General features: G+C 38.1%; 1 protein-coding gene and 1 non-coding gene across 2 annotated transcripts in view; one reads left to right on the forward strand and one right to left on the reverse strand.

The window, feature by feature from the left end:
- Positions 1 to 22,143, reverse strand: part of LOC137440723 (uncharacterized) — a 69,221-nt gene extending 47,078 nt beyond the window's left edge. Inside the window, exons 1-2 of the mRNA XM_068137213.1 lie at positions 13,644 to 22,143; positions 6,563 to 6,706 (exon numbers count right to left, since the gene is read on the reverse strand). Coding sequence (XP_067993314.1) covers positions 6,563 to 6,595 — 33 coding nt within the window. The 5' untranslated portion in view covers positions 6,596 to 6,706; positions 13,644 to 22,143. The remainder of the gene's footprint in view (positions 1 to 6,562; positions 6,707 to 13,643) is intronic.
- On the forward strand, positions 12,307 to 12,379 carry TRNAK-CUU (transfer RNA lysine (anticodon CUU)). Its single transcript has one exon. It is a non-coding gene; the product is annotated as a tRNA-Lys (tRNA).
- Positions 22,144 to 26,481: the final 4,338 nt, after the last annotated feature.

The following is a 26,481-nucleotide window of genomic DNA, read 5'->3' on the forward strand; positions in this document are numbered from 1 at the left end:
AAGGCCCCAGACTTTTAATACCTAGCAAATGGAATTTTGACAGCCCTTTAATGGCTTCTTTGCATCTCATATAGCCTGTAGAGAGTCCACTGGAAAATGTAGGCTTTTAGGCTCTACCAGCTTTGCTTGTATTTATCCTTTGAAATTATCTAGGACAGTTTTCATTGTGTTCCTTTAATCAAAAGGTTTGTTTTTCTTCTATCATATTATCACTTCAGAGAACTGCTACGGCTACCGCGATCTTATTTGGTGACTGGTTTGCAAGTCTGAAATCAAAAGTCACTTCCTTTAAAAGAACCCTGCCTGGAAAAGTTATCCATTTGTAAGTGACTTGCAATACAGATTTAAACTTGATAAACAGAATAACAGGAATGTCAAGAACCTTACTGGCCAAGATTCTGAATCTTCTATGAATATTTGTTTGAAGGATATTATTTTTCCTTATAGCCAGTCAGTTCTTCTACCCTGTTTATCTCTGTATTTTCATAAAAGTCCAGAGGCTCTCACATTATCTCCAGGGGCAACAGGAATTTTTTTTTGGCTGCTAAAGTGGGACACCAACATATCTATTTGGAAGTCCAGCCTGGTCCTAAAAGTTCAGCTTGGAAGGCCTGCAGAATTGTATCAGTTCTCAATTTTGCACAGAATTTACTAGGGCTCAGATGAATGAATTCTGTACTCAGCAGCAGGCTTAAATTTTTCTAATGGTTTAATTATTTATTTTTTTTTAATTGAGCAGGCTATGCAATGCTTTACAAAACACAGGGACGCAGTGTAATTAGCACTTACATCAGTCAAGCTTAGTTCAGTTCCCAGGCTCTCTGCATTGTTTTCAATAACTGTGAAGGGTGAGGGCCAGGAGGATGGAGCCAGGCTCTTCTCAGTGATGTCCAATGAGAGGACAAGGAACAATGGCTGCAAGCTGGAGCATGGGAGATTTTATGTGAACACAGGGAAACATTTTTTCACTGTGAGGGTAATAGAACATTGAAACAGGCTGCCCAGAGACGTTGTGGAGTCTCCTCTGGAGATAATCAAAACTCATCTGGAAGTGTTCCCAAGTGACCTGCTCTAGGTGGCCCTGTTCTGGCAGGAGGGTTTGACTAGATGATCGTTCAAGATCTTTCCAACCCCTATCATTCTGTGATTCTGTGATCTAGATATGTAAATATATACAGACACAAACTGCTATATTTTTCCAGCTATTGTATATACTTCAACAAAACAAAATCCAAAATAATTATCTTTTTCCCTTTTTTACTCTGTCAGACTACTTTCCTCTGGAAGTTTTTTTCTCTCTAATTAAAACAACTCAAAAAGGTCTTGATAAGCTATTTTGAGTACAATGTTCTTCCCATATCACTATTACAAAAAAACCATATACTAATTAAGTCTTAGTCCCACACAACATCTAAAAACCATTCCTTTCTTTCTAAAATTTTCTTACTGTTCTTAGCAACCAGATGCAGGTTATTGTATTCCTGCAGCAACAGTAGTTAATATAAAACACCTCATAAAGTGATAACAAACCCTACTTCTCCAAACTTTCATCGTGTGCCCAGATCAGCCATGCAGTCTAGAAAGTTTGGCCAGTCAAAGACATCTAAAAGCCAACAAACAAACAAAATTTAAAAAAAATATCAAAAGACCAAACTATCACCAATCTCACTCTCAAAATGGCATGGCAAATTCTGAGAACAGCATTTGCTCACCACAGAGCCCTCAGATTAGTTTGCACAACCAAATCAAGACTTAAACTACTTTAAAACTTCATCTCAGATTCCTGGGTTGCAAGGTGCTCTCCCCTCTGACAGTATTAATGACTGGGGCCTCATTCTTTGTTTTCAGTGAGCAGACTGTAAAGCCTGCCACCTCAATAAGGGAAATTCATGAAATAGACATGTCTGAATTCATAGTATGAGTCAGGGTTGGAAGGGACCACAAGGATCATCTAGTTCCAACCTCCCTGCCATGGGCAGGGACACCCCACACTAGATCAGGCTGGACAGAGCCTCATCCAGCCTGGTCTTAAACACCTCCAGGGACGGGGCCTCAACCACCTAGATCAGGCTGGACAGAGCCTCATCCAGCCTGGTCTTAAACACCTCCAGGGACAGGGCCTCAACCACCTCCCTGGACAACCCATTCCAGGGCTTCACCACTCTCATGGTGAAGAACCTCCTCCTCACATCTAGCCTGAATCTCCCCACCTCCAGCTTCATTCCATTTCACCTGAACGAGATGGACTGAGGGAGAAAGCTCCCTCAGAAAAACAAAGAATAACTTTGGGGGAAAAAAAAAACAAATGAACAAACCACAACAACAACAAAGCAAACAAACAAAACCAAATAACCTCACAAAACAACAACAAAAAAATCCAATGCAACACAAAAACACCCAACCAGCCAACAACAAAAATAAAATCAAACCAGCCAAACAAAACCCCCTAACAATCCAACCCAAAACATTAGGGGGTAGGGAGGAAATTTGTAGTAGGTGCTTTCACTTACCAGCTACTCAGATTCCCTCCAATCACCTTGGCACTGTCATGGGAAGAGCCAGGGGTGATCACTCAGTCTTTATCGGTGACCTTGGAAAATGGCCAAAGACAGTGGATGAAATGAGTAGCAGGCTGAAGCAACGAGAGGCAAGTCTCTCTTCCTCTGTATAGACATGGGTTTCTGCTGCAAAGAAATGGTCTGGGGAGGTCCATAAACTCAAAAAAGAATATATTATATTCCCCACCTCTGTGATTATGACTGGTTTTTTTCAGTAATCAGCTTATTAAGCAAGATCTCTCCTTACCACACTATTAGACCTGTATAATTCTATAGAGACTGTATCTACTGTATCTATTAATTTTAGAGGTGAGCCCTCCAAAATCTTTATTGAACTTTTTCATCACTACAATCTTGTAAGGTATCTGCTGAGCCATGCTGAAGTGCAATAGAAGCTAAGCAATATCCTCAGGAATGTATTGGAAGTATTTAATAGAACTGGAAATCTAGTTTGTGTCTTAAATTCTAGACAGAGTCCGACCCATGGATTTTTTTTCTGGATGGTGAAATGCTAAATAATCCTTTAAATGATCTCTCTTATTTTAATAGTTGATTGGGTTTTTTTGGTTGGTTGGTTGGTTTGGTTTTTTTTTTTAATAGTCTGCCTCTGTGCTTGCAACATTTGTAGAACTGAATGCATGAAAAGCAATTTTCAGTCAAAGAGTTTCTAAAACAAAGTATCTTAGTAATTTATTATAAGAAATGTACAAAAATAAGCCTGGGAAAAGGTGATATTTGAGGAAAAGCTTTCTCCCAGTTTTCACAGCTTTTAATTTCCTATAAATCCGTCTCCTGTTTAAAAACTAGTATTGTATGCTGACTCTCTTCAGTTGAGATGAATTTCATTCTTTATATGCTACCATAACATAGTGAACAAAATTAGAATTTTAAAAATCTATATATACAATGATTTCCATATTAAGTGTTTAGGAAGCTATATAATTTCAATTTTCTTTAATGTAGTGGCATGGAATGGATCAGCTATAAACCTGTGTTATTCAAGGCACAGAACAGCAGTCTAGTGAGTCAGTTTGTTCCATGTTATCAGCAGGATCAGCACTGGTTTTGTGGCATAGTAAACACACCTGTAATACAAAGTCTGAAGTATGGATTGTGTCATGTAAAGAGTGAACATGAAGAGAAACATAGCTCTCTATGAAAGAACTATACAAGGAGGGAAAAATTAACTTTTCCTTTTGCATAAGGCTTTGCTGTTTCTTTTCTAACCCAGAGTAAATCTGTGGAGGGAAGTCTCTTCCTCTAGTCATTGCCTATGGCTCCTACTGAGTGATCACTGGGAGGAACACCTCAGTATGCCAGACTGAAGGAAGTAGCATTAGTGTATTATTATTCAACTGGGGAAGTCAGAATTAAGAAAAAGGCTCAGAACTATGAAAATGTCACTCAAGCTGTTGCTTGGCAGCTGGACACATTTACTTGATCTCATTGCTTTTTGGAAATAAGCTCATTACACTACAGCTTTGCTTTTTCCTTTTGGGACTTTTGTGGCAGGCCAGTATTTTCCCCTGGCATGACAGTTAACCACCAATCCATTATCCATTACCTTCCTGGCATGTGCAAAATTCAGAAAAACCTTGTCTGGGATTTGGAACTCTACACAGTGCCTGGTAAAGGTTATAAATTTTATGACTTCTCTCTTGGTGCAAAGTGGAAAAATATGGCATGCAGTTATGCCAGTGTTACACTATCCTCAGCCAGGGCTGTTTTTCACTAGAAAGTCCTCCAATGAGAAAAGGAATAATTTAGTGTCTCTAAAATGACCACAACAGAAAAGAGGGAAAAGAAAAATAGAAGTTCTCTTGAAGATTTTTGCTTCTCTGAAGACACCAAAAGATCTTATATTTAGAAAGTAAATCATCTTCTTTTAAAAACTTTGCCTTTAAATCACTAAAGCATCATCCGTTTCTGAATGGACTGAAGATCAAAATCAAAGAGGCTTCTTTAAAGACAGAAACTTTGTTGCAACTGTGCCATATGTACAGAAAAGTAAAAGAAACAAAGATTAAAAGATAAAATCAAAGACAATCTGGATTATATAGAGAGGTATCGCTGTCACCATCTGACTATATGTATCTGTGCTCATTATAGGACACTTTTTATTCTGACTAGTTTGCATATTAGGTTGTTCTGGATACTAAATAATGATAATTTTTCACCATGAATAACAGTACAACAGAACAGAAATTAATTGCAAAAATAAAAGCTCTACTTAAAAAAAAAACAAGCAACAAAACTTGATGAATTTCCATAATCTGACACCACCCTTAAAAATCTCCCTGATGGCAACAAAAGAGTGTAAAAATGTTACTTTTTTTTCGTATTTTGAAACCTGCATCTTAACTCCTATAAGTATAGTGCCTAAACCTTATGCATAGTGAAATGAAATATCACAGGGCTCTTGGGTTGCCAGTTCTCAGCCCAGCTCTTAAAGATCATGAAGTCTCAGTCTCCGGTGTATTATCTGCTCTAATTGTTTCCAACGTAAAAGAATTTGCTAAGTTAAGTACTTACTACCACAGCTAGGCTCTCCAAAGTGAATTTTTCCTCTTCCTAGAAACTTGAACCATTTATTACTAACTATTGTGTAATGTCATGTATCAATCCTCCAGATCTGATCTTCAGCAATCAACTTAAAGGTGATGATTTATCACTTTGTCTTGATTCTTTTCCCAGTAAAATCCATATTACTTTGTCATTGATTTTCATAAGACTAAAATGTCAAGGACTCCTTCCAGTAATATACTACCACATTCTTTTCTCTTAAAAATTGTATTGATCTATGGTATCGATTTATGAAGTTGTATTTGGAGACAATAATGCAAAATAGGTGATTTCAACATAAGATAGCTCCAGGTTACCCAGCTACTGTGATTAAAACAGCTATCAGTAATCTAATAGTAATGCACCTGTGAAGAAGGCAATGAAAAAGCTATTCCCTCTGACTTAGTGAAAATTGCATTCATGTTAATAGATTTGGAGAACAGGTCCTCTGGAGAGTAAATACTTTGGTTCCCTGTGATTCAAAATGGGTGTACATAGTATTTACTCCATATGCCATTACACACTTGCTATTCTTTCCAAATTCTGATGCTTTTAAGGTGAATCACCCCGACAGATTTCCGTCCTGTTGTGTCCTGACGATGCTCTGAAAGCATACTCACTAATAAGACCTCCATAAAAAAAGCTTGGGTCAAAAACAGATTTAGGAGAGAAACTTTACTATTTTATGCAGCAATTCAGTGTCCTAGTGCTCACCCATCCCTCACTGTCCCTCCTCTGCCCAGGGTAAAAAGTAATGGAATGGTGAGGGCAGGAGACATGTACGTACACACCCATGTCACAAATGTGAGAAACTGATTCTTTAGTTTCATGACCATGACACTTAATAAGACCATGAAAAAGATAAGTTTGAAGCACTCTTGAAATTAGCATTTATTTCTATGAAACTACACAGTTGCAGTCCGAGAGACAGAAATAATCCTTCTGCACTGCCCCATTTCCTTGTGACTGCTCAGGACATTAAAGAGTCAGTTCCAAGCCCTGATTCTAAACTGCACAGACAGCAAATTGAAGCTGGGTCTCTTTCATTCTAGTAAATATTCCCACTGCTAAGATCTTGTGAAAACAAATCTATTCATCTAAGTGTATTGCTCCAAAGCACTGTAATAGATTATAATTCCCTTAGAAGTCAAGAGCTACACACCAAAATAACAGAGGTGCAGGAGACTGACCATTTGCTGAAATCTCATATTAGTTCCAGTTTAGCTACCAGGCTCCATCTATTCAATTTACTGGTTTCTAACCTACATTCTTAATTTTACTTACTCCAGAATGCTATTTTCTATGAGATGCTTCTCAAAGAAACATCTGTCATATCTATTTTGTACCCTACAATAGATGCTACAAAGTGTGTTAAAACACTGACAAGATTATTCTCCATTCTGAAGTCTTCTCTTTCAGTCTTTGAGCAACAAGATACTCACTTTGTTTCTCCAACTTTCTGCACAAGGAATCATTCATCTGTCAAAACCTGGATGTGCATGTATCTCTTGATCACCAACTGAGCTCTGGCTGCTGAAGAACGCTGTAAGCACGATCATACTCTGTATTTTGGAGCATGACTCCTCCTAAAAGAAGCACCAAAAATGAGCAAGATAAATTACACTCTGAAAGTGTCTCACTCTCTCCTACAACTATAGATGAATGAAATTCAGGTGTACGTCTCTACAGAGATGAGGTTCAGAGTCATAGGAGTTGTGTCCCAATATGCTTAGACCCATCTGAAGAAATACTAACATTCTGTGTGATACATTTTGAAAACTATTATCTATAAATATTGTAACATATAATAAAATTGCATCTCACAACAGTAGTTTTCGTTTATGTATTATCTTATTGCATCATGAAGCAAATTTTCCTTTGGCCAGCCAAATCTGAATTCTTTGGTCAGTCTATTTATGTATATCTCATATCCTGTGACTCAGGAATGGTGACAGAGTATGACTGGTTTCAGGTATTTTTAGAGTAAAAACATTTTATGGCAAAGGTGAAAAAAAAAATTCACCAAAAAAAATCAACATTAGCAGACTTAAGCAAACAATTTTCACCACAACATCTAAACCATTACATCAATCCTAATTCTGTGATTTACGGGAAAAAAACATCTGGGAAGCGAATAATTTGACTGGAATGAGAAGAAAGGTGACAAGTTGACAACTAAGTAAATATACAACCACTCTACCAGTAAATAGTGTCAGAGTAGCTGCAGAACATCCTGCCACAAAAATTAAGAATATCTAAGTAAATTAAAAAAAAAAAACCAAAACATTGCATAAAAAAAGGAAAAAGAAATCAGGAAAGGAATATCTTAATGCAGCAAGGTTAGACTGTCTGGCACCACAGGTTCAAATATATTCACTGACTCAGCCTTTCCAAATATTCATCAGTTGAAAAGTACAAACTGATTCTTGTGAATGTCATTGAGACTAAATCTTGCTGAGTGAGAGCATCACAAGGCACTTCTTTCAAAAAACTAACAGTAAAGAAATTCTACTTTATAATTTTTACATGAATATTAAAGGCCCGGGGCACCTTTGTTAACAATAATAGCTTGCTCTTTCCCCCTGTGTAGCATTTTTGTCATACTGGCTCCTATCCTCATTCCCAGCAGTGTCTGCTTTTCAAAATTGTTTTATTTCTGTGAAGTATCCTGGACAAAACTGCAAGAGAAATTAAAATATTCTCATTGTTACAAAATCTACCGGTCAGAACAAGTGTTTTCACATGAGATTATTATAGAAAGGATTTATAAACCCTAGAAAATCATAAATAACTGAAAATGAAAAAAGCAAGAAAGGAATTCCATGTATGTGGGAAGAACAAGAAAAATAATCACAAGCGATATTATACCTAGAAGTGACCAGATAAGCTTTTTGCCACAGGATGCTCTCATAAGCCAAGATAAAGTCACAGTTGTATTCCCAGCATTCAACTTATTCTTTTTCATCACAGGACTAATTGCATGATCATGGAAAAACCATATGGTAATACAATAAATGCAATGTTTCTTTTCCTTTCAGTCTCCCATGCATTAACAGTGACACTGTTTCAGACAAAACCATGGAAGCCTTATAATGGATCTGAGTAATTTTATATGAGATTATTCAGAAAAATTACACTCAGAACTCCTAATAGTGTATCACAATGCACCAGGAAAGATATGTATGAAGCAATAGAGTGAAACACTGAAAAAAAAAAAAAAAAAAAAGGAGAGAAAATAAGCATATTAAAACTACTGTCCTAATAGCCTTTTTTCAAAAGCACCATCTCAAATAGGTCACCATCACACTCAGGATGTCAGCACAAGAGCTGTGTATGGAATTTAGAATGACTGCAGAAGGGAAAAAGTATCTTAAGGCATTCTTCCATTCCATAAATGTAGAAGGATCTAAACTTAACAATTGGTTGCTTTAAATATAAAGCAGCCATATTTTAAGACACATAACTTCACATATTAGATATGTCTACTGTGTCCTGGTAAATTCCACAGGCTAGAATAAACTGTTTTATTAAAATGGTTGTTCTGTGACTTGAGGCTTTGTTAAGGCCTTTAGCTGACACATCAGCACACCACTAGGTTACAGAAATTTGTATCCTAATTTCATTTTTCCTATGCTCAAACCCCCTGCCTGTCATATATTTGCTGACTGGACTCAAATAGCTGCAAATAAAATTTTCATCTTCGCATCACAGAAACAAAGGCAAGTGTCATGTTTCCTGCGGTATGCCACTATGATTCAGAAACATGCCAACCCTTTGCAGAGCATGGAAATTAATAGCTATAATGAGCCAGAGCTGCCTTGCAGAGGTAAGTCATTCTTATCCTCTATTGAATAAGGTTCCCCACTGATGGCTTGCTGGACATACTGGCCCAGCAAAGATTGGAGACTTTCTTGGTGTGCATTTAGGATAACCATGTGATTCAGTTGTGGTTTTGCTAATTTTGGGTAACGTGAGGCTATCCTAAATAAGTGCTAATAAAATCTTTATGCCACCTCACATTTCCATGAATTCTCTAACACGTAGCATTTTTGAGAATCAATTTCTGAACTCTTAATGTGATTTTTAGGAAATTATTTGTAGAAGAAACCACCCAGATCCTCTGGATAAGCTGAGATTTATTTTATGAAAACCAGGTCTAAGGAAGATGGTAAAATGGTGTTATTACATATGTTCATGCCTCTCTAGTCCTGGGTCTGGTGGGTGCAACCCTGGCTTTTGCCAGCTGTTAATATTTCTTCCAAAACAAGCCAGGTTCAGCTTTTATGCTAGCAGATAGGAAATCACTGTCAAATTATTTTTTACAGTATTATTTTTAAACAGGGGGATCCCACAAACATCAAGGACTACCTTAAGAACCTGCGTAAACATGGTGAAGTCCTGTCTCCATTGGGATTTTTGCCACAGATATCAGTGGAAGCAGAATTTTCAGCTGCTGTGTTTAAGACTGCTTTGCTTCAGAGGATGTTACATCCATCCAGAGATTGTGAAGGTCTAGGAGGAATGCCAGGAGGGAAAACCCCACTCCTTTTAGTGTGCTGAGGGATGTTTCTGCTTCAAAGAGCAGTGCTGCTCTTGGAGTTTTTATTCACTGCCAGCAGCTAGCTGGCATTTATGGCTTAGGTAAATGGCACACTGGCTGCAGTTCTCTAACGCAGACTACTTTATTTTTTAAGTTAAATGGAAGGCTGAAATACAAGTTTCTAGCCTTAAGGAGAAGAGTAAAAGTAGTATTGGATTCTATCAGATTGTGGGAAATTCTGAATTTTGTATATTTTCTCTTGCATTTAGGACAGCAGGCTGAAAGAGTCTGCTGGCATGCAAATTATCTTTTAATAATTTTTCTTCTGACTTGGAGAACTATAAAATATTAAATAAAATATAGAATTGAAAAAAGAAAAAGAAAAGGAAAAAAAAGAAGAATGTTTAAAAGCCAAGACACTAGCCCTAGAATTTAAGGATATAGATTTTGTTCTGCAGAATGAATACTACTGTAAGACAATACAAATGTATGTGCCAAATTTTGCTCTAAATTAATATAAGTCAGGAAACTCTAAAAATTATGAGTCAACTTGTTCATGTATACCCATTCAACCATAAAGGAAAAATAGCCACTCTACTTTAAAATATGCTTTCATAGCACTGTGATAAGGTTAAGAATGTATGAAATATTAAACCTCCCTTTTCACAGATGATCACTTTGACTTTAGTAGGAATATGGTCTACAACGTAAGCTTAGGCACAGTATTTTAAGTCTTTAAAAAAGAAATTCCACTCATCAGTTACAGATATGTAGGACATTACTGGCAGTAGAGACATGTCACAGGAGTCCTTGGTAAAGAATGAAATTTAGATGCTCTGATGGGCCATATATGACAGTAAGTCACTTAACTTCTAAAAAGAGGCAGCAGGAAGAGACTGGAATTAATTTTTTAAGAACCTACTACAACCTATTTCACTTCATTTTCCAGCCTGGTGAGAAAAATCTTGCCTCTATTTCTTGAGCAGGATTAATTTTAAAAGCAGATCATGGGTTGATAAAGAAATATGTTAGTAAAACAATAGAGTATTTTCTAGACAACCAGTCAAGATGAAAGAGTGAAATGGCAATTAATTTCTATTCTGCCATGAAAAACATTAAGGTAGTTTTTAAATTGATACATAAAATAACTAATCTCATATGAATAATATTGATTCCTTTAAATAAGGCACTCGTCTATCAGAAGTTTCAAGGGATGAAGTAATCTGAAAACTTGATTTAGTTGCTGAAATTGCCAAATTACCAGAGGGAAAAGTAGAGATGCACATATTGGTGTCATGCAACAGTGTAAGAAAAGAACAGCTTTTCTGAGTCATAGCAGATGTCCATCTAGTCTTGTATCTTGAACAGTTAGCTAAAGCATAAGAGAGGTGTGAGCACATAGAAACATTTCACTGGCATATCCTTCTAACTTGTCAAGCATTTCCCTAGGCTGGAAGAAGACATTCTGCAACATTACAGAATAATGTTACAGAAACATTTTTAGACTGAAGTCCAGATTCTTAATCATATTGCTGAAGCACATATTCCAGTTAACTTTCAGCTATTTGCACTATTTCTTTTCAAATTAATTACAGAATTAAAGGACCTCACCAGCTTCACTGAAGACATGATTAAATAGAGGACACCAGCACATCATGATGTGACTGAAGGATTTGGGCTTAAAAAAATTATAGTATTAAAACATGAAAACTGATGAAAACATGTGAAAATACATGTAAATTCCCTCATGTTAAAGTCTTTCCTATTGTAACAGAATACAATTAGTGACAGAAAAAAAGGCAGAAAATTCTAATAAAAACAGGAGTCACAATAAAGTTCTATCAAGTCCATGTCGTGTCTCAGAGAGTGATCAAAAGTGGAGGTCCAGGAAGAGAAAGCACAGATGACACTTCTCCCTGAGAATCCTTCCAGCCTCCAAATCTTAATCCTCCAGCCTCAAATCAGGGACTTCATAGCTTTTGCTTTTCTGCATACTCTGATTGCAATAAGAACAAAGAGAAATTTGAAGTCCTAGAATTCTCAAATGTCCAAGCTAAAATTTAGTCTAGGGAAAACATATATATTGATTCTCAGAAGAATTTTCATATACTTTATCAAAGTCTTTTGAAAATACTGATTGAAAGTAACAACACAGTCCTTTACAAACAGAAGCACATAGCAGAGTCATTGCTGATACAGGAATACTGCATCCCATGTTCTCATTTTGGATGAAATTTCAGGTATTAATTCAGTCCTTTAGTCAGGCTAAATGACTATTACATAAAGTGCATCTTCACATGCTAATTTTGAGACTTGGAGAGGCTGCCCAATAACACCCAATAGAAACCAGAAACGTTATTTTTTGTCAAATTAAATGATGTTTTATATGAAGCTAAATGTGGCTTTACTGCATTGAAGAGTTACAGGCTTGTCTATCCCCTTATTTTAACTTTGCTTCTATATTTTTTTTCTCACATATGTCTTTAGGAAATTGAATGCATTTAGATAATATTTTTAAAATCTATTTAGATAGCTTAACCATCTATGTCATTGAAGTGCTTTTGAAAATATTATTCAGAATAAACAACAATTTGAACATTGAGTGGGATTATACATAAAAGTAGCAAGACCGCTGTGCTAGGTTACACCTGGCTAGTTCAGTTGGTAGAGCATGGGACTCTTAATCCCAAGGTCATGGGTTTGAGCTCCATGTTGGGTGCAAAAATATTGTGGTGGTTTGAGCCTTCACTGGAGTTTAATCTACCAAAAAATCATCTGGAATCAGTATGGAAGTAGGAGAAGTACATTTTTAAAATATATATATATATATATATATAAATATTTATGTAACAATAACAGGGAGGATTTACAAGGGTAAGAAATAAGGATGAATAGGAGAATATACAAAACCAAATTTGGATGGCCTTGTATCTCCCTTATGTATGTGGATTTCAGTCCTTCAGAGAAGTGTGGATGCGGCAGGGAGAAGATCAGGCCCGACCACATGGCAGAACCAGGAGGCTGGCAGCAGCTTCTGGTCCTTTCAAATAGGCAAGGCAGGAGTAAAGAGAAAGATGACCACTATGGCCCCCCCACCCCCTTGTAGTCTTGTTGGACAGGAATGGGGGAGAGGAACAGACCAACTTAGACCTCGGGGTCCTCTCCTCCTGGTAGGGGGAAGCCAAGTCCACCTGGATCAGGTTTTTTTGTGTCCCCTGGGGAAAGCAGGGCTCTCACAACACTCCACCCTCCCCCCAGGATGGGTGTAACACAGCACAACATTGCAGAGAAAATTTGTTATACTTTTGAGAACCTCTACATGATTATAGCAAATCAGAAAAGCCACCACTATATGGTTGCAACATTCAGATACTTCACAGGTTTTTTAGTTTCTAACTGGATATGCCTAAAGAATTTCAAGCGATTCTTTTATGCTTTGATATAGACTGAAAAATCAGAGTATCTTTGATTATCCAAGTCAAGCAACATTCATTTCAGATGTTCCAGTAAAACCTTGTATCTATATGGGGGCGGGGGGGAAGTTACTGACAGAGTTTGGGGGTGCATCACAGGCTGCATGTATTTGTACAGATTATTGTAAGTACCCTATGGCACAGCAAATTCATTTGCACATACATGTTCCTCTATATTATTTTCTGTTTATAACAGTCACAAAAGAATATTGTTCCTGACTATAATTTAGAACAGATGTGTCATGCTAATCTGATTACATTGTAAACCTTGAAATACAGCTAATCATTGAGATCAAATGAATAGAGCAAGGTGTCTGAAATTAATGTGGACATCGGATATACTTAAAAAAAACCCAAAAACAAACACACACAAAACCAACAAAGAAACCCAAACCACAAGAAAACCACAAAACCTTCTAGCCAACCAAAACACAACCAACAACAAAAGACAATAGCAAAAAAGCTCCCACCAAAAATACAGAAATGCTTCATTCTGCATTTAATACCCACCTCAGTACTAAAGTCATCCATTAAAACAACAGTTTCAAAGCCTCTGTTCCTCTGTGTGCATGCAAATGCAGGCACATGTGTAACTGCTCGCTGAACTGGCAAGCATAAAGCAGGTTCATAAATAAGGTAACTTCCCTGTAAAATAAATACATTGCCACATAACTGAAGTCTGGCTTAGTTGATCTCTCCAGTAATCTGCAGAAATCAGATGAGTAGAGTCACAAGCAGGGAGTTAGGGTTGTTGAGGTGGTGTCACATTTTAAAGATACGGACAAAGCAAGCTGTGTTACATGTCAGCTTCTGTAAACGGAGAGCAGGCTGCAGGTAACAAGAGCACCGCCATGGGCCAATTCTTCCATATCATTGCTAGTCTGATTTCCAGCTTTCCATGGATGAATGCATGAATTTCTTATGAGAACTTGTATAAACTGTGGGTCAAATTTCAATGAAAATTATGTCTGCCAAGAATAATATTTTAGTGTTGCTAAAGCCTCTGATAAACTATGCATTACAACTATAAGTTATATTCATCACAGAATTCTATCTTCTCAGAGAAAAACTAGGTTTTCTGCTTTCAATGGTACTAAAGCAGTGTTAAAAAATACAATCAGAATTATTAATTACTTTTCAGTAAAAAAGTTGCTTCTTTGATCTCTTAAAAGCTAGCCTTACTTTGTAAGGTATAAAGTCATAGAAATTATAGAGCATTAAGAGGTAAGCTTCAAATGTTTTTGGAAGAGGCACTTCTTAGCTCTTGTATGAAAATTGCAAAGCCTCTCTCAGGTAATTGGGTAATAGGTTAGTGTCAAAGTACAGCTTCAGAGCAACTTCAAAACTAATCTAAATTTTACAAGTATATATTCTTGCAAACTCCTGCTTTATTGTTCACCATCCTGTTTCTGTGCATTGGAAGTTCCAAGACAGCAAGTTCATTTGGCATTATTTCCTAAGGCACAAATCAATATTTAGTCCAAACTTGTCAAAGCAGGAATTTGAAGACAACAATACTGCCCTGAAAATATCCAGACTTATGAAAAATGTATTCTAACTTTTTTACTAATGACAGTTATGAAAAATGCTATGTTGTTTCTACCATAGTTTGCTCTTCTATCAAAAGCTGTCCATTTACACTCAATATGTATGCATGTGTGTTTCCTAAATAGCTTTGGAACCCACAATCTGATTTAAGATGAAATGAAACATACCTCAAAGTTAATTATGTTTCCATACGTTCTGCAGCCATAGATGGTTAAACTGAGAATAGATATCATGTGCATTTCTGGCTAAGGGAAAGCCTGCAGAAGGAGTTTGCAGTTTTTATGGTACTTGAGAATCTGCATGCCAGCACTTAAAAATATGCAGTTGTAGGAAAAGCCTCAAGATTTTTGTACCTGGACCATCAAGGCAAAACGTCTGCAATGCACCAGTTCATGGAAAATGGGGCTTCATTCATGCTGCAGCTCTACATGCCACTTGCTAGTTATATTATTTTTTTTTTTCATGAATCAGATATGAAATTTATAGCCAGGTGGAGGATAAAGGATGGTGTTGTTATAGATGACTCCAGGTAAAAGTTTTTGGTAACAGATTTATTGGCACTAAAAGATCGTAAAAAGGCAATAAAAGCAATAAAAGCAAGCAAAGCAACCGGTTGGGCATGTGAGGGTACAAAACTTCACCCAAAAAGCAACCTTACAATAGTTTTCTTCATCTTATATAGTTACATCATCTACATAATCAAACTTATGCTAAATAGAAGGCAGGCATATGATAATTAGTCTTAGAATAGATGGTCAAATCCCTTCTCCCTACATTCAGTGTGGTAAGGGTCAAAGTATCCACTTGCACGCATGCTCAATTGTGCAGGCTTCTTATCTGAAGAAAACAAATTCCCAGTTCTGAATGTTTATCTTTAAGACAGCTCCTTCTCAGCCGTGATGTCTCCAATTAACCAGACAGTGTCCTTGCAAGTCTGCAAGATAGGTTTCTTTCCCTTTACCCTCTAAACAGGCCTCACAAGATCCTGACCCTTAATCCCAGTGCACTCTAAGTCTTACAATTTTAACACAAATCACCAGTATATTCATCACAATCCCCCATTTTCTTTTTGTCACCATTGATTTGTGTTAAAATTTCCAGATATTTCAGAACCTTCTTAATTGGATCATAATTAAGTTCCTCTATTTTGATCACCTTCAGATCATAACCATCTGCTTGTAACTTATTGGCATAAACAATTTTACCTAAAGGTCTTACCATTTTAAAACAACAATTACAATGAATTACACAGATCAGTATTACAATTATTCCAGCAGGTATTACAAACAATTGTTTAAAGCAACTCATATTCGATAAGCAAGAAGTTAACTTATCCCATGTTTCTTTAAATCCACAAGAAGTATCATCCAAAGAAACTTGATGTAATATTTGATTGTGATCTACAATCGCTTAACAGAACTACAGATTAACATAACTACAACAGCTTACATTTATGACTACACATACAACATGTAAGAAACCCAAAACCAACCTATTTTCAGTCGCTACTTTTGAGAGACTATTGACTTCAAGCTGTTGAGCTTTTGTTGCGTCTCTGCTTGCATTCATCACAATTTCAGCTGTAGCAGAAAAATTTACCATCGCTTCTTCAAGTTCACTAACCCCAAGCCAAGGTAGAAACCTCCTAGCAAAACTATGACACTTGCTATGCCTGGTTGGTAGTGGATTTGCTCCCTTTTTGGTGGTTCTTGCAAAGCTCCTGAGTAATTCCTGTGGCTGATTTACTATAAAGATATGAGGACAGGCCAGTCCTATAGCACATCTTCCTTACCAGCTTAAGGGTAATACCTTATAAGCATTTTTATCACATATCCAATACCATCCTGACCCAATAGGTATCAGCCATCCTTTAGGTATGTGTTCTTTCTTTCCGGTCTGATCATGGCTCCCCATAGGTCCTTCTTCCTAACTAATAAATTGTGATCACTTTGATTACTGTCCTATAAAAATTACATTCCCACATCCAGGGTACAGGTATATTTACATCCAAGGGTTCTTCAAATTGTAATCTCCCCCTTAACTGAAATTGTGGAATCTTGGTACAATCCTCAAGTTGCTGGGCTTTTGGAATGCTTTTTGTATTTCTGTTACATCAGGAAAGACTGTCCCTATCAAAGGAAACCTGTATGCTGAATTCTCAGGGAGCTGGGAACATATCCAACAGTAAAAGGACACTACTGCCTGTCTGATGCAGGCTTGAACCCACAACCCTGAGATTAAGAGTCTCATGCTCTACCGACTGAGCTGACTGTGCTCCCTTTCAACAACTGCAGATAAGTGTTCTGTTCTCATACCTTTACTTCAGATGATGTTATAATCTTAGCTCCATAATGGCCTTTCAACCTACCTGTCATTACTAATATTAGAAGAGAATTTATCCACACATGGGAACATGGTCTTTGATTTTGATTGGACTCCTTATACAAAAATAGGGTTAGGATCAAGATTAGGCTCCACCAGTAGATGTTAACTCTGCCTCCTTAGCCTACTGGGTGCAACCAGCAGCCAGGTGTCATGTCTTCTTGGCAGCAGTTACATTCTTCAGGAGCCCCACAGATTCCTTAACCCACTTTAAGATTTCATTCGGAGTCTCTTCTCTGATTCCTCAGTTAGCTTGTTTACCATTTCCCATTGTGCCTTTGTTATTTCAATTCCTCTTCCCTCAAAATCCTGTACAATACTTTTTCTTATGTCTTCCTTACTTTTTTTCCTTCTACTAACCCTTTCAATTTCAAAAACCTGATCTCCTTCTATGATCAGGTGACTGCCTGGTGGATGTGGGGAAGCCGGTGGATGTAGTCTACCTGGACCTCAGCAAGGCTTTTGACACTGTCCCCCACAGCAAACACCTGGCCAAGCTGTCAGCCCCTGGCTTGGACAGCAGCACGCTGAGTTGGGTTAGGAACTGGCTGGAGGCAGAGCCCAGAGAGTGGTGGTGAATGGTGCCACAGCCAGCTGGTGGCCAGGCACCAGTGGTGTGCCCCAGGGATCAGTGCTGGGCCCCATGCTCTTTAACATCTTTATTTATGATCTGGATGAGGGGATTGAGTCCATCATCAGTAAATTTGCAAATGACACCAAGCTGGGGCAGGAGTTGATCTGCTGGAGGGTAGAGAGGCTCTGCAGAGGGACCTAGACAGATGGGCAGAATCCAACGGCATGAGATTTAACACATCCAAGTGCTGGGTTCTGCACATTGGTCACAGTAACCCCATGCAGTGCTACAGGCTGGGGTCAGAGTGGCTGAGAGCAGCCAGGCAGAGAGGGACCTGGGGGTGCTGGTTGATGGTAGGATGAACATGAGCCTGCAGTGTGCCTAGGCAGCCAAGAGGGCCAATGGCATCCTGGCCTGCATCAGGAAGAGTGTGGCCAGCAGGAGCAGGAAGGTCATTCTGCCCCTGTACACTGCACTGGTTGGGCCACACCTCGAGTACTGTGTCCAGTTCTGGGCCCCTCAGTTTAGGAAGGAGGTTGGCTTGCTGGAACGAGTCCAGAGAAGGGCAATGAAGTTGATGAGGGGTTTGGAAGACAAGCCCTATGAGGAGAGCCTGAGGGAGCTGGGGTTGCTTAGCCTGGAGAAGAGGAGACTCAGGGAAGACCTCCTTGCTCTCTACAACTACCTGAAGGAAGGTTGTAGACAGGCAGAGGTTGGTCTCTTCTCCCAGGCAGCCAGCACCAGAACAAGAGGACACAGTCCCAGGCTGCACCAGGGCAGGTTTAGGCTGGATGCCAGGAAGAAGTTCTACACAGAGAGAGTGATTGCCCATTGGAATGGGCCACCCGGGGAGGTGGTGGAGTCACCACCACTGGAAGTGCCCAGGAGGAGACCCGATAGGGTGCTTGGTGCCATGGCCCAGTTGATCAGGTGGGTTGGATTGGTCGATAGGCCAGACACGACGATCCCGAAGGCCTCCTCCAACCTGGCCTACTCCATTCCATTCTATTCTATTCTAATTGTTCTTGGTATCCCTAACTAAAAATTTCTCTAGCCTTTATTTCCCACTTATGCCGATCCCTTTCAAGAATTTTCCATGGGGATTTAAATCCTTTTTCGTTACCACAAAATAAGATCTCTATATTTGTCAATCCAAACTGCCTATTTTTGGGCCTACTTTTACAGTTTTACAGTTACAGCATTCAGGACAAAATACTCCTCAATTATAAGAGATACAAGACCATTTCTTACAGCATTTAAAACATTTACAAGTTACCCATCCCCCATGAGTTCTATGATGTTTTATACACAGAATGAAATGGGGATATTCCTCAATGTTCTCTTGCAACACAGATTCAATATCACACACTATTGCATATATTTCAGGAGGTGGGTCTGTCTTGTAAGTTCCGGAGCTTTCAGACTGAGATGTTACAGTATTGCATCGAGTACTTATCTGTCAGCACTAACTGCAGTCTCGGAGATGCTTCCAATCATCTGTATAAGTGGTGTGGAATTCATGCTGATGTCAGTTTTGCTTTGTCTGTAGAGTCACTCTAATCTCTCCAGGATCAGAGGTTACTGTCCTTTCACTTGCGACACATGCGGCCACCCTTCTTCTGCAGTCCGGACAGCTGCAATCTGTTGTTGACAAAACAAAAAAAGATCTCTCCCAAGAGAGTGTATTCAGTCTCTGAAACAACTAACAAATCATTTAAACAAATCCTTTTCCAGATTCTATTTCTATAGTTTTCAAGCAGGGGCACCTTAAAAGGTTCCCCTTTAGCTTCAATTACTGTTGCTGGGGTTTTTCCTTTTCAACCCTCTTAGGAGTCTTAGGAGTCTTTTGTATAATCAATTTTCTGCTCCCATATCTACCAAAAAAAATTACCTCCTCCTTCTGGGGACTCATTAGATATTCTTGTCCCCAGAAGATACAGCCCCTGACACCTTTATCCATGATCGATAGTACCCCAAAGGTCCGAGCAGCTACCTGATTTCTGACTTTCCCTTACAGCAGTTACAAACAGTTTAGCCTCTGCTTTTTGTTTCTCTTCATCCTGCCTTACATATACTTTCTGAGCTTCCCGTAGTAACTCCTCTAATCCCCTGTCTTGCCAATCCTCGATCTTTTCCAGTTTCTTTCTAATATCTCCCCATGATTTTACCACAAACTGTGTCCTGAGAAGTATCACTCCAACTGCAGGATTGGGGTCTATTCCAGAGTACATGTGCAAATCTTTCTTTAATTTTCCCATCCACTCCGTGGGAAATTCATCTTTCCTCTGTTGCTCACTAAAAGCTTTATCAAAATTCTGTCCTCTAGGAACAGCTTCCCTAATTCCTTGTATTATTATAGTTCTCAGGTCACTCATATTCTGTCTCCCTTGGGGCTGCTGATGGTCCCACCCAGGGTCTTGATTAGGCCACTTTTGATCTCCTGGTGGCCCCCCCTGGTTCTGCCTTTCCCATATTCTCATACCAGCCTGTCTAATCCTGTTTCTTTCCTCTGCAGTGAATAGAATACTCAAAATAGACTGCACCTCTTTCCAAGTATATATATTGGGACCCAAAAATTGGTCCAGTCTCTCAACTACACCTAAGGGATCATCCAGCAAGGTACCCATCTCTTTCTTAAAACTGCAGACATCTGATGTACTGAGAGGTACAGTCACAAACCCTATTCCTCCTTGCTGCCCCCCCATAGGCACTTCCCTGAGTGGATGGAATCCTACACTGTCTCTCTCTTGTTCATTCCTATCATTCCTCACTCTGCTTCTTGTTTGGGTGAGTGAAGGAGAAGTTGGTTGCAGGGCTATTTGATGTAGGGGACTTTGACCCCTGTTCTGCTGAAAAGGTGGTGGTAGGTTATCTAGGGGTTCCCATTTCTCCTTCTCCTTGTCTTTGTCCTTATCCTCAGTTCTTAATATTGGAACAGGAGAGGGCCGTGAGACCCTAATCCAAATAGCAACATATTCAGCTTCTTCCTTACTAAAACACTTTTTAGAATTCACATGATGGTTCAAAGCTTGGCAAATCCAATCCTCAAAAGATCCAAAAATAGGCCAAAACACATGTGGTCTTAATGATTCTTTTGGCCATACCTCCATACAGTAGTGAATCATTCTTTCTTTTGATTTCCCTTTTCTCTGTTCATCATCCTCCCAGTATTGAATGAGCATTCCTAACGGACTCTCTGGAGGAATAGAAGGTAAAGCCTTCTTTCCATCCTGCCTTGATGACTTACTCTTCTTTTGTCCCATTTTCTCCTGACTACCACAAATATTACAAATAATAAACAAATAAAATAAAACTAAAATAAAAAACTAAAAAAAAATCCAAAGAATTCCAAAAACTCATGCGAGTGGAACAGCCTAAACTATTCCTACTCACGAATACAATTCCTGGCTACTACAAAAACTCATGCGAGTGGAACAGCCTAAACTATTCCTACTCACGAATACAATTCCTGGCTACCACAAATACTTAGGCAAGTGGAATAAACCACAAATACTCATTCAAGTGGAACAATACCACAAATAATCATGCAAGTGGAATAATCAAAATAATTCCTACTCACGAATACCCCTCTTCTTTATCAGCCAGAGCCACCGCGCCAGATCCACCGTACCTCCCCCCTTGCAGAATCTGAAACAGCAGACTCAAACACTCAAACTACGGTAGCCGAATACAAATGTAGCCGAATCCTTCCCCCCCCAAGCAGTATTCTCACCACCATGGTCGTCGTCGCTTGGATCTCGTATACGAAGTTTTACGGGGTCCACGTCCTCCAATTGGACGTCAAACAACAAAACAACACCAAATAAAAAGAAAAAAATAAAAAGGAAAATAAAATAAAAGAAAAAAAAATAAAAGAAAAAAATTAAAAATTTCTTTGCTTGCCTCTATTGAGTTCTGATCGTGCTGACCATTCCGTCTTTTGACTACAATGAAGCCACAGAAAATGCTGTGGGGCGCCCCTTCATTTGCAGTTCAAAAGATGTGAAGGTTCAGACGATTCCCGGCCAATGCACCATTTGTTATAGATGACTCCAGGTAAAAGTTTTTGGTAACAGATTTATTGGCACTAAAAGATCGTAAAAAGGCAATAAAAGCAATAAAAGCAAGCAAAGCAACCGGTTGGGCATGTGAGGGTACAAAACTTCACCCAAAAAGCAACCTTACAATAGTTTTCTTCATCTTATATAGTTACATCATCTACATAATCAAACTTATGCTAAATAGAAGGCAGGCATATGATAATTAGTCTTAGAATAGATGGTCAAATCCCTTCTCCCTACATTCAGTGTGGTAAGGGTCAAAGTATCCACTTGCACGCATGCTCAATTGTGCAGGCTTCTTATCTGAAGAAAACAAATTCCCAGTTCTGAATGTTTATCTTTAAGACAGCTCCTTCTCAGCCGTGATGTCTCCAATTAACCAGACAGTGTCCTTGCAAGTCTGCAAGATAGGTTTCTTTCCCTTTACCCTCTAAACAGGCCTCACAAGATCCTGACCCTTAATCCCAGTGCATGGGGGCTCGTCCGGGGAGCCATGATCAGAGCAGAAAGAAAGAACACATACCTAAAGGATGGCTGATACCTATTGGGTCAGGATGGTATTGGATATGTGATAAAAATGCTTATAAGGTATTACCCTTAGGCTGGTAAGGAAGATGTGCTATAGGACTGGCCTGTCCTCATATCTTTATAGTAAATCAGTCACAGGAATTACTCAGGAGCTTTGCAAGAAGAACCAAGAGGGGAGCAAATCCACTACCAACCAAGCATAACAAGTTTCATAGTTTTGCTAGGAGTTTTCTACCTTGGCTTGGGGTTAGTGAACTTGAAAAAGCGATGGTAAATTTTTCTGCTACAGCTGAAATTATGATGAATGCAAGCATAGATGCAATAAAAGCTCAATAGCTTGAAGTCAGTAGTCTCTCAAAACAGGTTAGCTTTGGATTTCTTACATGTTGTATGTGTAGACATAAATGTAAGCTGTTGTAGTTATGTTAATCTGTAGTTTTGTTAAGTGATTGTCCATCACAATCAAATATTACATCAAATTTCTTTGGATGATACTTCTTCTGGATTTAAAGAAATATGGTATAAGTTAACTTCTTGCTTATCAAATATAAGTTGCTTTAAAAAATTGTTTGTAATACCTGTTGGACTAATTGTAATACTGATCTGTGTAATTCATTGTAATTGTTGGTTTAAAATGGTAAGACCTTTAGGTAAAATTGTTTATGCCAATAAGTTACAAGCAGATGGTTATGATCCAATTAAGAAGGTTCTGAAATATCTGGAAATTTTAACACAAATCAATGGTGACAAAAAGAAAATGGGGGATTGTGATGAATATACTGGTGATTTGTGTTAAAATTGTAAGACTTAGAGTGCACTGGGATTAAGGGTCAGGATCTTGTGAGGCCTGTTTAGAGGGTAAAGGGAAAGAAACCTATCTTGCAGACTTGCAAGGACACTGTCTGGTTAATTGGAGACATCACGGCTGAGAAGGAGCTGTCTTAAAGATAAACATTCAGAACTGGGAATTTGTTTTCTTCAGATAAGAAGCCTGCACAATTGAGCATGCGTGCAAGTGGATACTTTGACCCTTACCACACTGAATGTAGGGAGAAGGGATTTGACCATCTATTCTAAGACTAATTATCATATGCCTGCCTTCTATTTAGCATAAGTTTGATTATGTAGATGATGTAACTATATAAGATGAAGAAAACTATTGTAAGGTTGCTTTTTGGGTGAAGTTTTGTACCCTCACATGCCCAACCGGTTGCTTTGCTTGCTTTTATTGCTTTTATTGCCTTTTTACGATCTTTTAGTGCCAATAAATCTGTTACCAAAAACTTTTACCTGGAGTCATCTATAACAGTGTGCAAGAAATCCTAGACTCCCTTATTAACACAATAAAGTGCTGTGTGTTTGTCTGGGATTTTTGATATCTGAGCTTGAGCCAAAATGAGCCTGATGTCTGGCCTGTATTTGCACAATCCAGTCTCAGGTTCCATCCACACAACCTGTCATGCTACGGGTTTACTGTAGAAGTTTTGTGCAATTACCTCATACAGCAGCATGCCTGTCTTGATCTACCAGTTAAGATCAGGGAGTGGAATTAGTTTAAGCAAAAATTCAAGTAACAAAAAGAAGCACCTACAGATTAAGCAAGAAGAAAGAACATCATTCTCCTCCAGCTAGGTGAATATTTGGAATGAATGCATAAAGGGGCCACTTGAATGCATGCTCATTGTGAGTTTCAGAAACAGTGGATAGTAGAAAACTCATGTACTATTACTGTGTTCTACAGAGTGTTGTGATTTAGACAACAGAAATTATCTGAGCAAAGGCATGTTTTCTAGTCATAAAACATTCCCATTTTGTGTCATTTTTACAACTGATTCTGAGGCACTGAAACAAGTGTACTATCAGCTGCTAGGCTATGCAAAGGGTGGCACTAAGGTAGCTGGAAGTTCATGAACCACCATTAGTCTCTGCCCATTATTTCCCTGCTCCTCTCAGGCTAGCATAATAAAATTGAGCTCAGGCCTGCCTGTACGTGTCACTGCAGGCATGCCCTCCTTCTCATATTTGTAATGTGATTTTAGGCATGTTATAATCAGTAGAAAATGGGAGGGGCTGGGGAAAGGTTAGAACTTGTTTGGAATTTTTGGTGAAACATTAAGAAATTCTGATTCTTCAAAGCACAGCCTTGAAATTAACATTTAAAATTCTCAAATGGATAGTTCAGATTGAGAGCCATGTGTACCATAGAAAGCAAAGACATAAAAACAGAATCACAGAACCAATTAGCAACAGTTTTAATTTGGGATTTAGGCAGCCAGCATCAGACATGTTTGGGTTTTAATCAGATATAGCTGAGAGAGAAGATCTGGACTGCCGTATTCCCAGTGACAGTCTGATCTCCAGCTGACATGAAGAAAGCAGTAAATGTAGCAATTATGGACTTTTGCAACACTCTAGTAGGACACCAAATTACTGTGTATAAAAAGCCCCTTATCAGTCCTGATATTTTTGTTAATATGCCTTTGCATTTTGTATATTCATCCTGAACTATTTTTGGATTGCCTTTTGCTAGCTCCATGATTTTCATACTTTTAAAAAATAATCTACCACAATTAATCTCATATTAACAGTGTAGAGATAAAAGGTGACGTCCAAGAGAGCAAAAGTTCTGATAATAACAGGTCATGTTGTTGTCAGTGAAAATCTTGCCCAAAGCCCATCACCAATCATGCACATCCATGGGCAAGTTTCACATTTCTGAGCCTTACTTGTACCACATCTTATCATTTTAAGGACATTTAGAAAGGGAAATAATTTAGATTCAAATTTAGGATACAAATAAGGAAGCACAAAGTGTCTGGGGATAGCCTGGACAATGTCAATGAGGTTTTTAACAGAAAAGTTGGGTTTTTTTTGGTTGGTTTATTGGTTTTGTGTTTTTTGGGGGGATTTTGTTTGTTTTGTTGTTTTTTTTTTAACAGATTTAAGTACAAGATTGAAGACTTTACAGTAAAGACTATATACAGGATTGAACTCTCAGTTATTTGGCAAAGCAGACAGAATTAATGCATGATTTAGCAGAAAAAGTAGAAAAACAGTGTTTTACAGATCTAGTCTAGTCTAGGTGATTTTCTGGATTCTGTTCTTAAGAGGGAAAAAAAATAGATAAACCAACCTTTGGTATTTATTTTCATACACAGATTTATGGGCAAGATGAATTTTCTACCAGAACAACCTAGAACAATGCACTAGAGTATGCTTGTGGGGAAAAAAAATAATACACCAGAGTATATACACACACCTCTGTGTGTGTCTACTGAAGTCTGAGTACCTCTTCCATGTTATAACTGATCCTGGTTATGGATTACATTTAAATAGTTTCCTTAAATTTCTCTTAAAATAGAACTGTATTCTCCAATAATTCCTTGATTTGGATACTGAAATATTAACAAATATAAGCAAAGTAAAAGGGTATAATCATGCCAAAATATGATTTCATACCAAAGTGCTATGAAATAAAAAATGATGAAAAAGAGAACAGATTCGGTCACCTTTCCCTAGAAATATTCTTTTTGTTGACAATTGAATGTTTTGGGGTTTTTTCATTTATTTATGTGATACTGTCATATTTTGCACTCTCATTTTCTGCTGTAGCTTGCTGTTGCACTAAAACCCAGGGTAAATGAGATTTGGCCTTGCAATTCTTTTAAAAAGTACACTTGAAATTCTGTAGATGGCCAGCAAAACTGCATGCAGTCTTACAAAACACATTTATATAAACTATTGTTGTAGCAGTATTTTTCATGTCTTTTACAAAACGCAGATCTTGCTTCCTACATGCTTATTTCTTAAAAAAAACCCACAACTTTTTACCCACAGAAATTTCACAATAACCATTTTTTTAACATTTAGAAACTTCAAAGGATCACTATTTTTATTCCTGCTTTCAAATGCCTTTTTTTCTATTTTATTAATACTTATTAATATGTGGAATATAAGTGCTACAAAAAGAGATCTGTTTATTCTTCCAGAGCAGCACAAGCTGCTTTTCTCATTCTTACTGTAAACTGCTTTGAACATCATTTCCATTGAGTATGCCAACTTTTTGTATTTTGTGAGCCAAGGCCTCCTAATTTCATTGGCAGCTTGCATCACCATGCAAGTTCAATTTCTATTTTATACCTTAAGGATTACAGTGATGAAATCTGACTCGGTTACCATAGGGCTAAAAAGACTGAAGTTTTGATCAATGATCACTGTCAGCTTTAGCACACATTTTCTTTAATCCTGCTTAGCG

Source organism: Melanerpes formicivorus, unplaced genomic scaffold, assembly GCF_026170545.1.
Source record: "Melanerpes formicivorus ecotype bairdi unplaced genomic scaffold, bMelFor1.0.p_v2 SCAF_4, whole genome shotgun sequence".
NCBI lineage: Eukaryota > Metazoa > Chordata > Aves > Piciformes > Picidae > Melanerpes > Melanerpes formicivorus.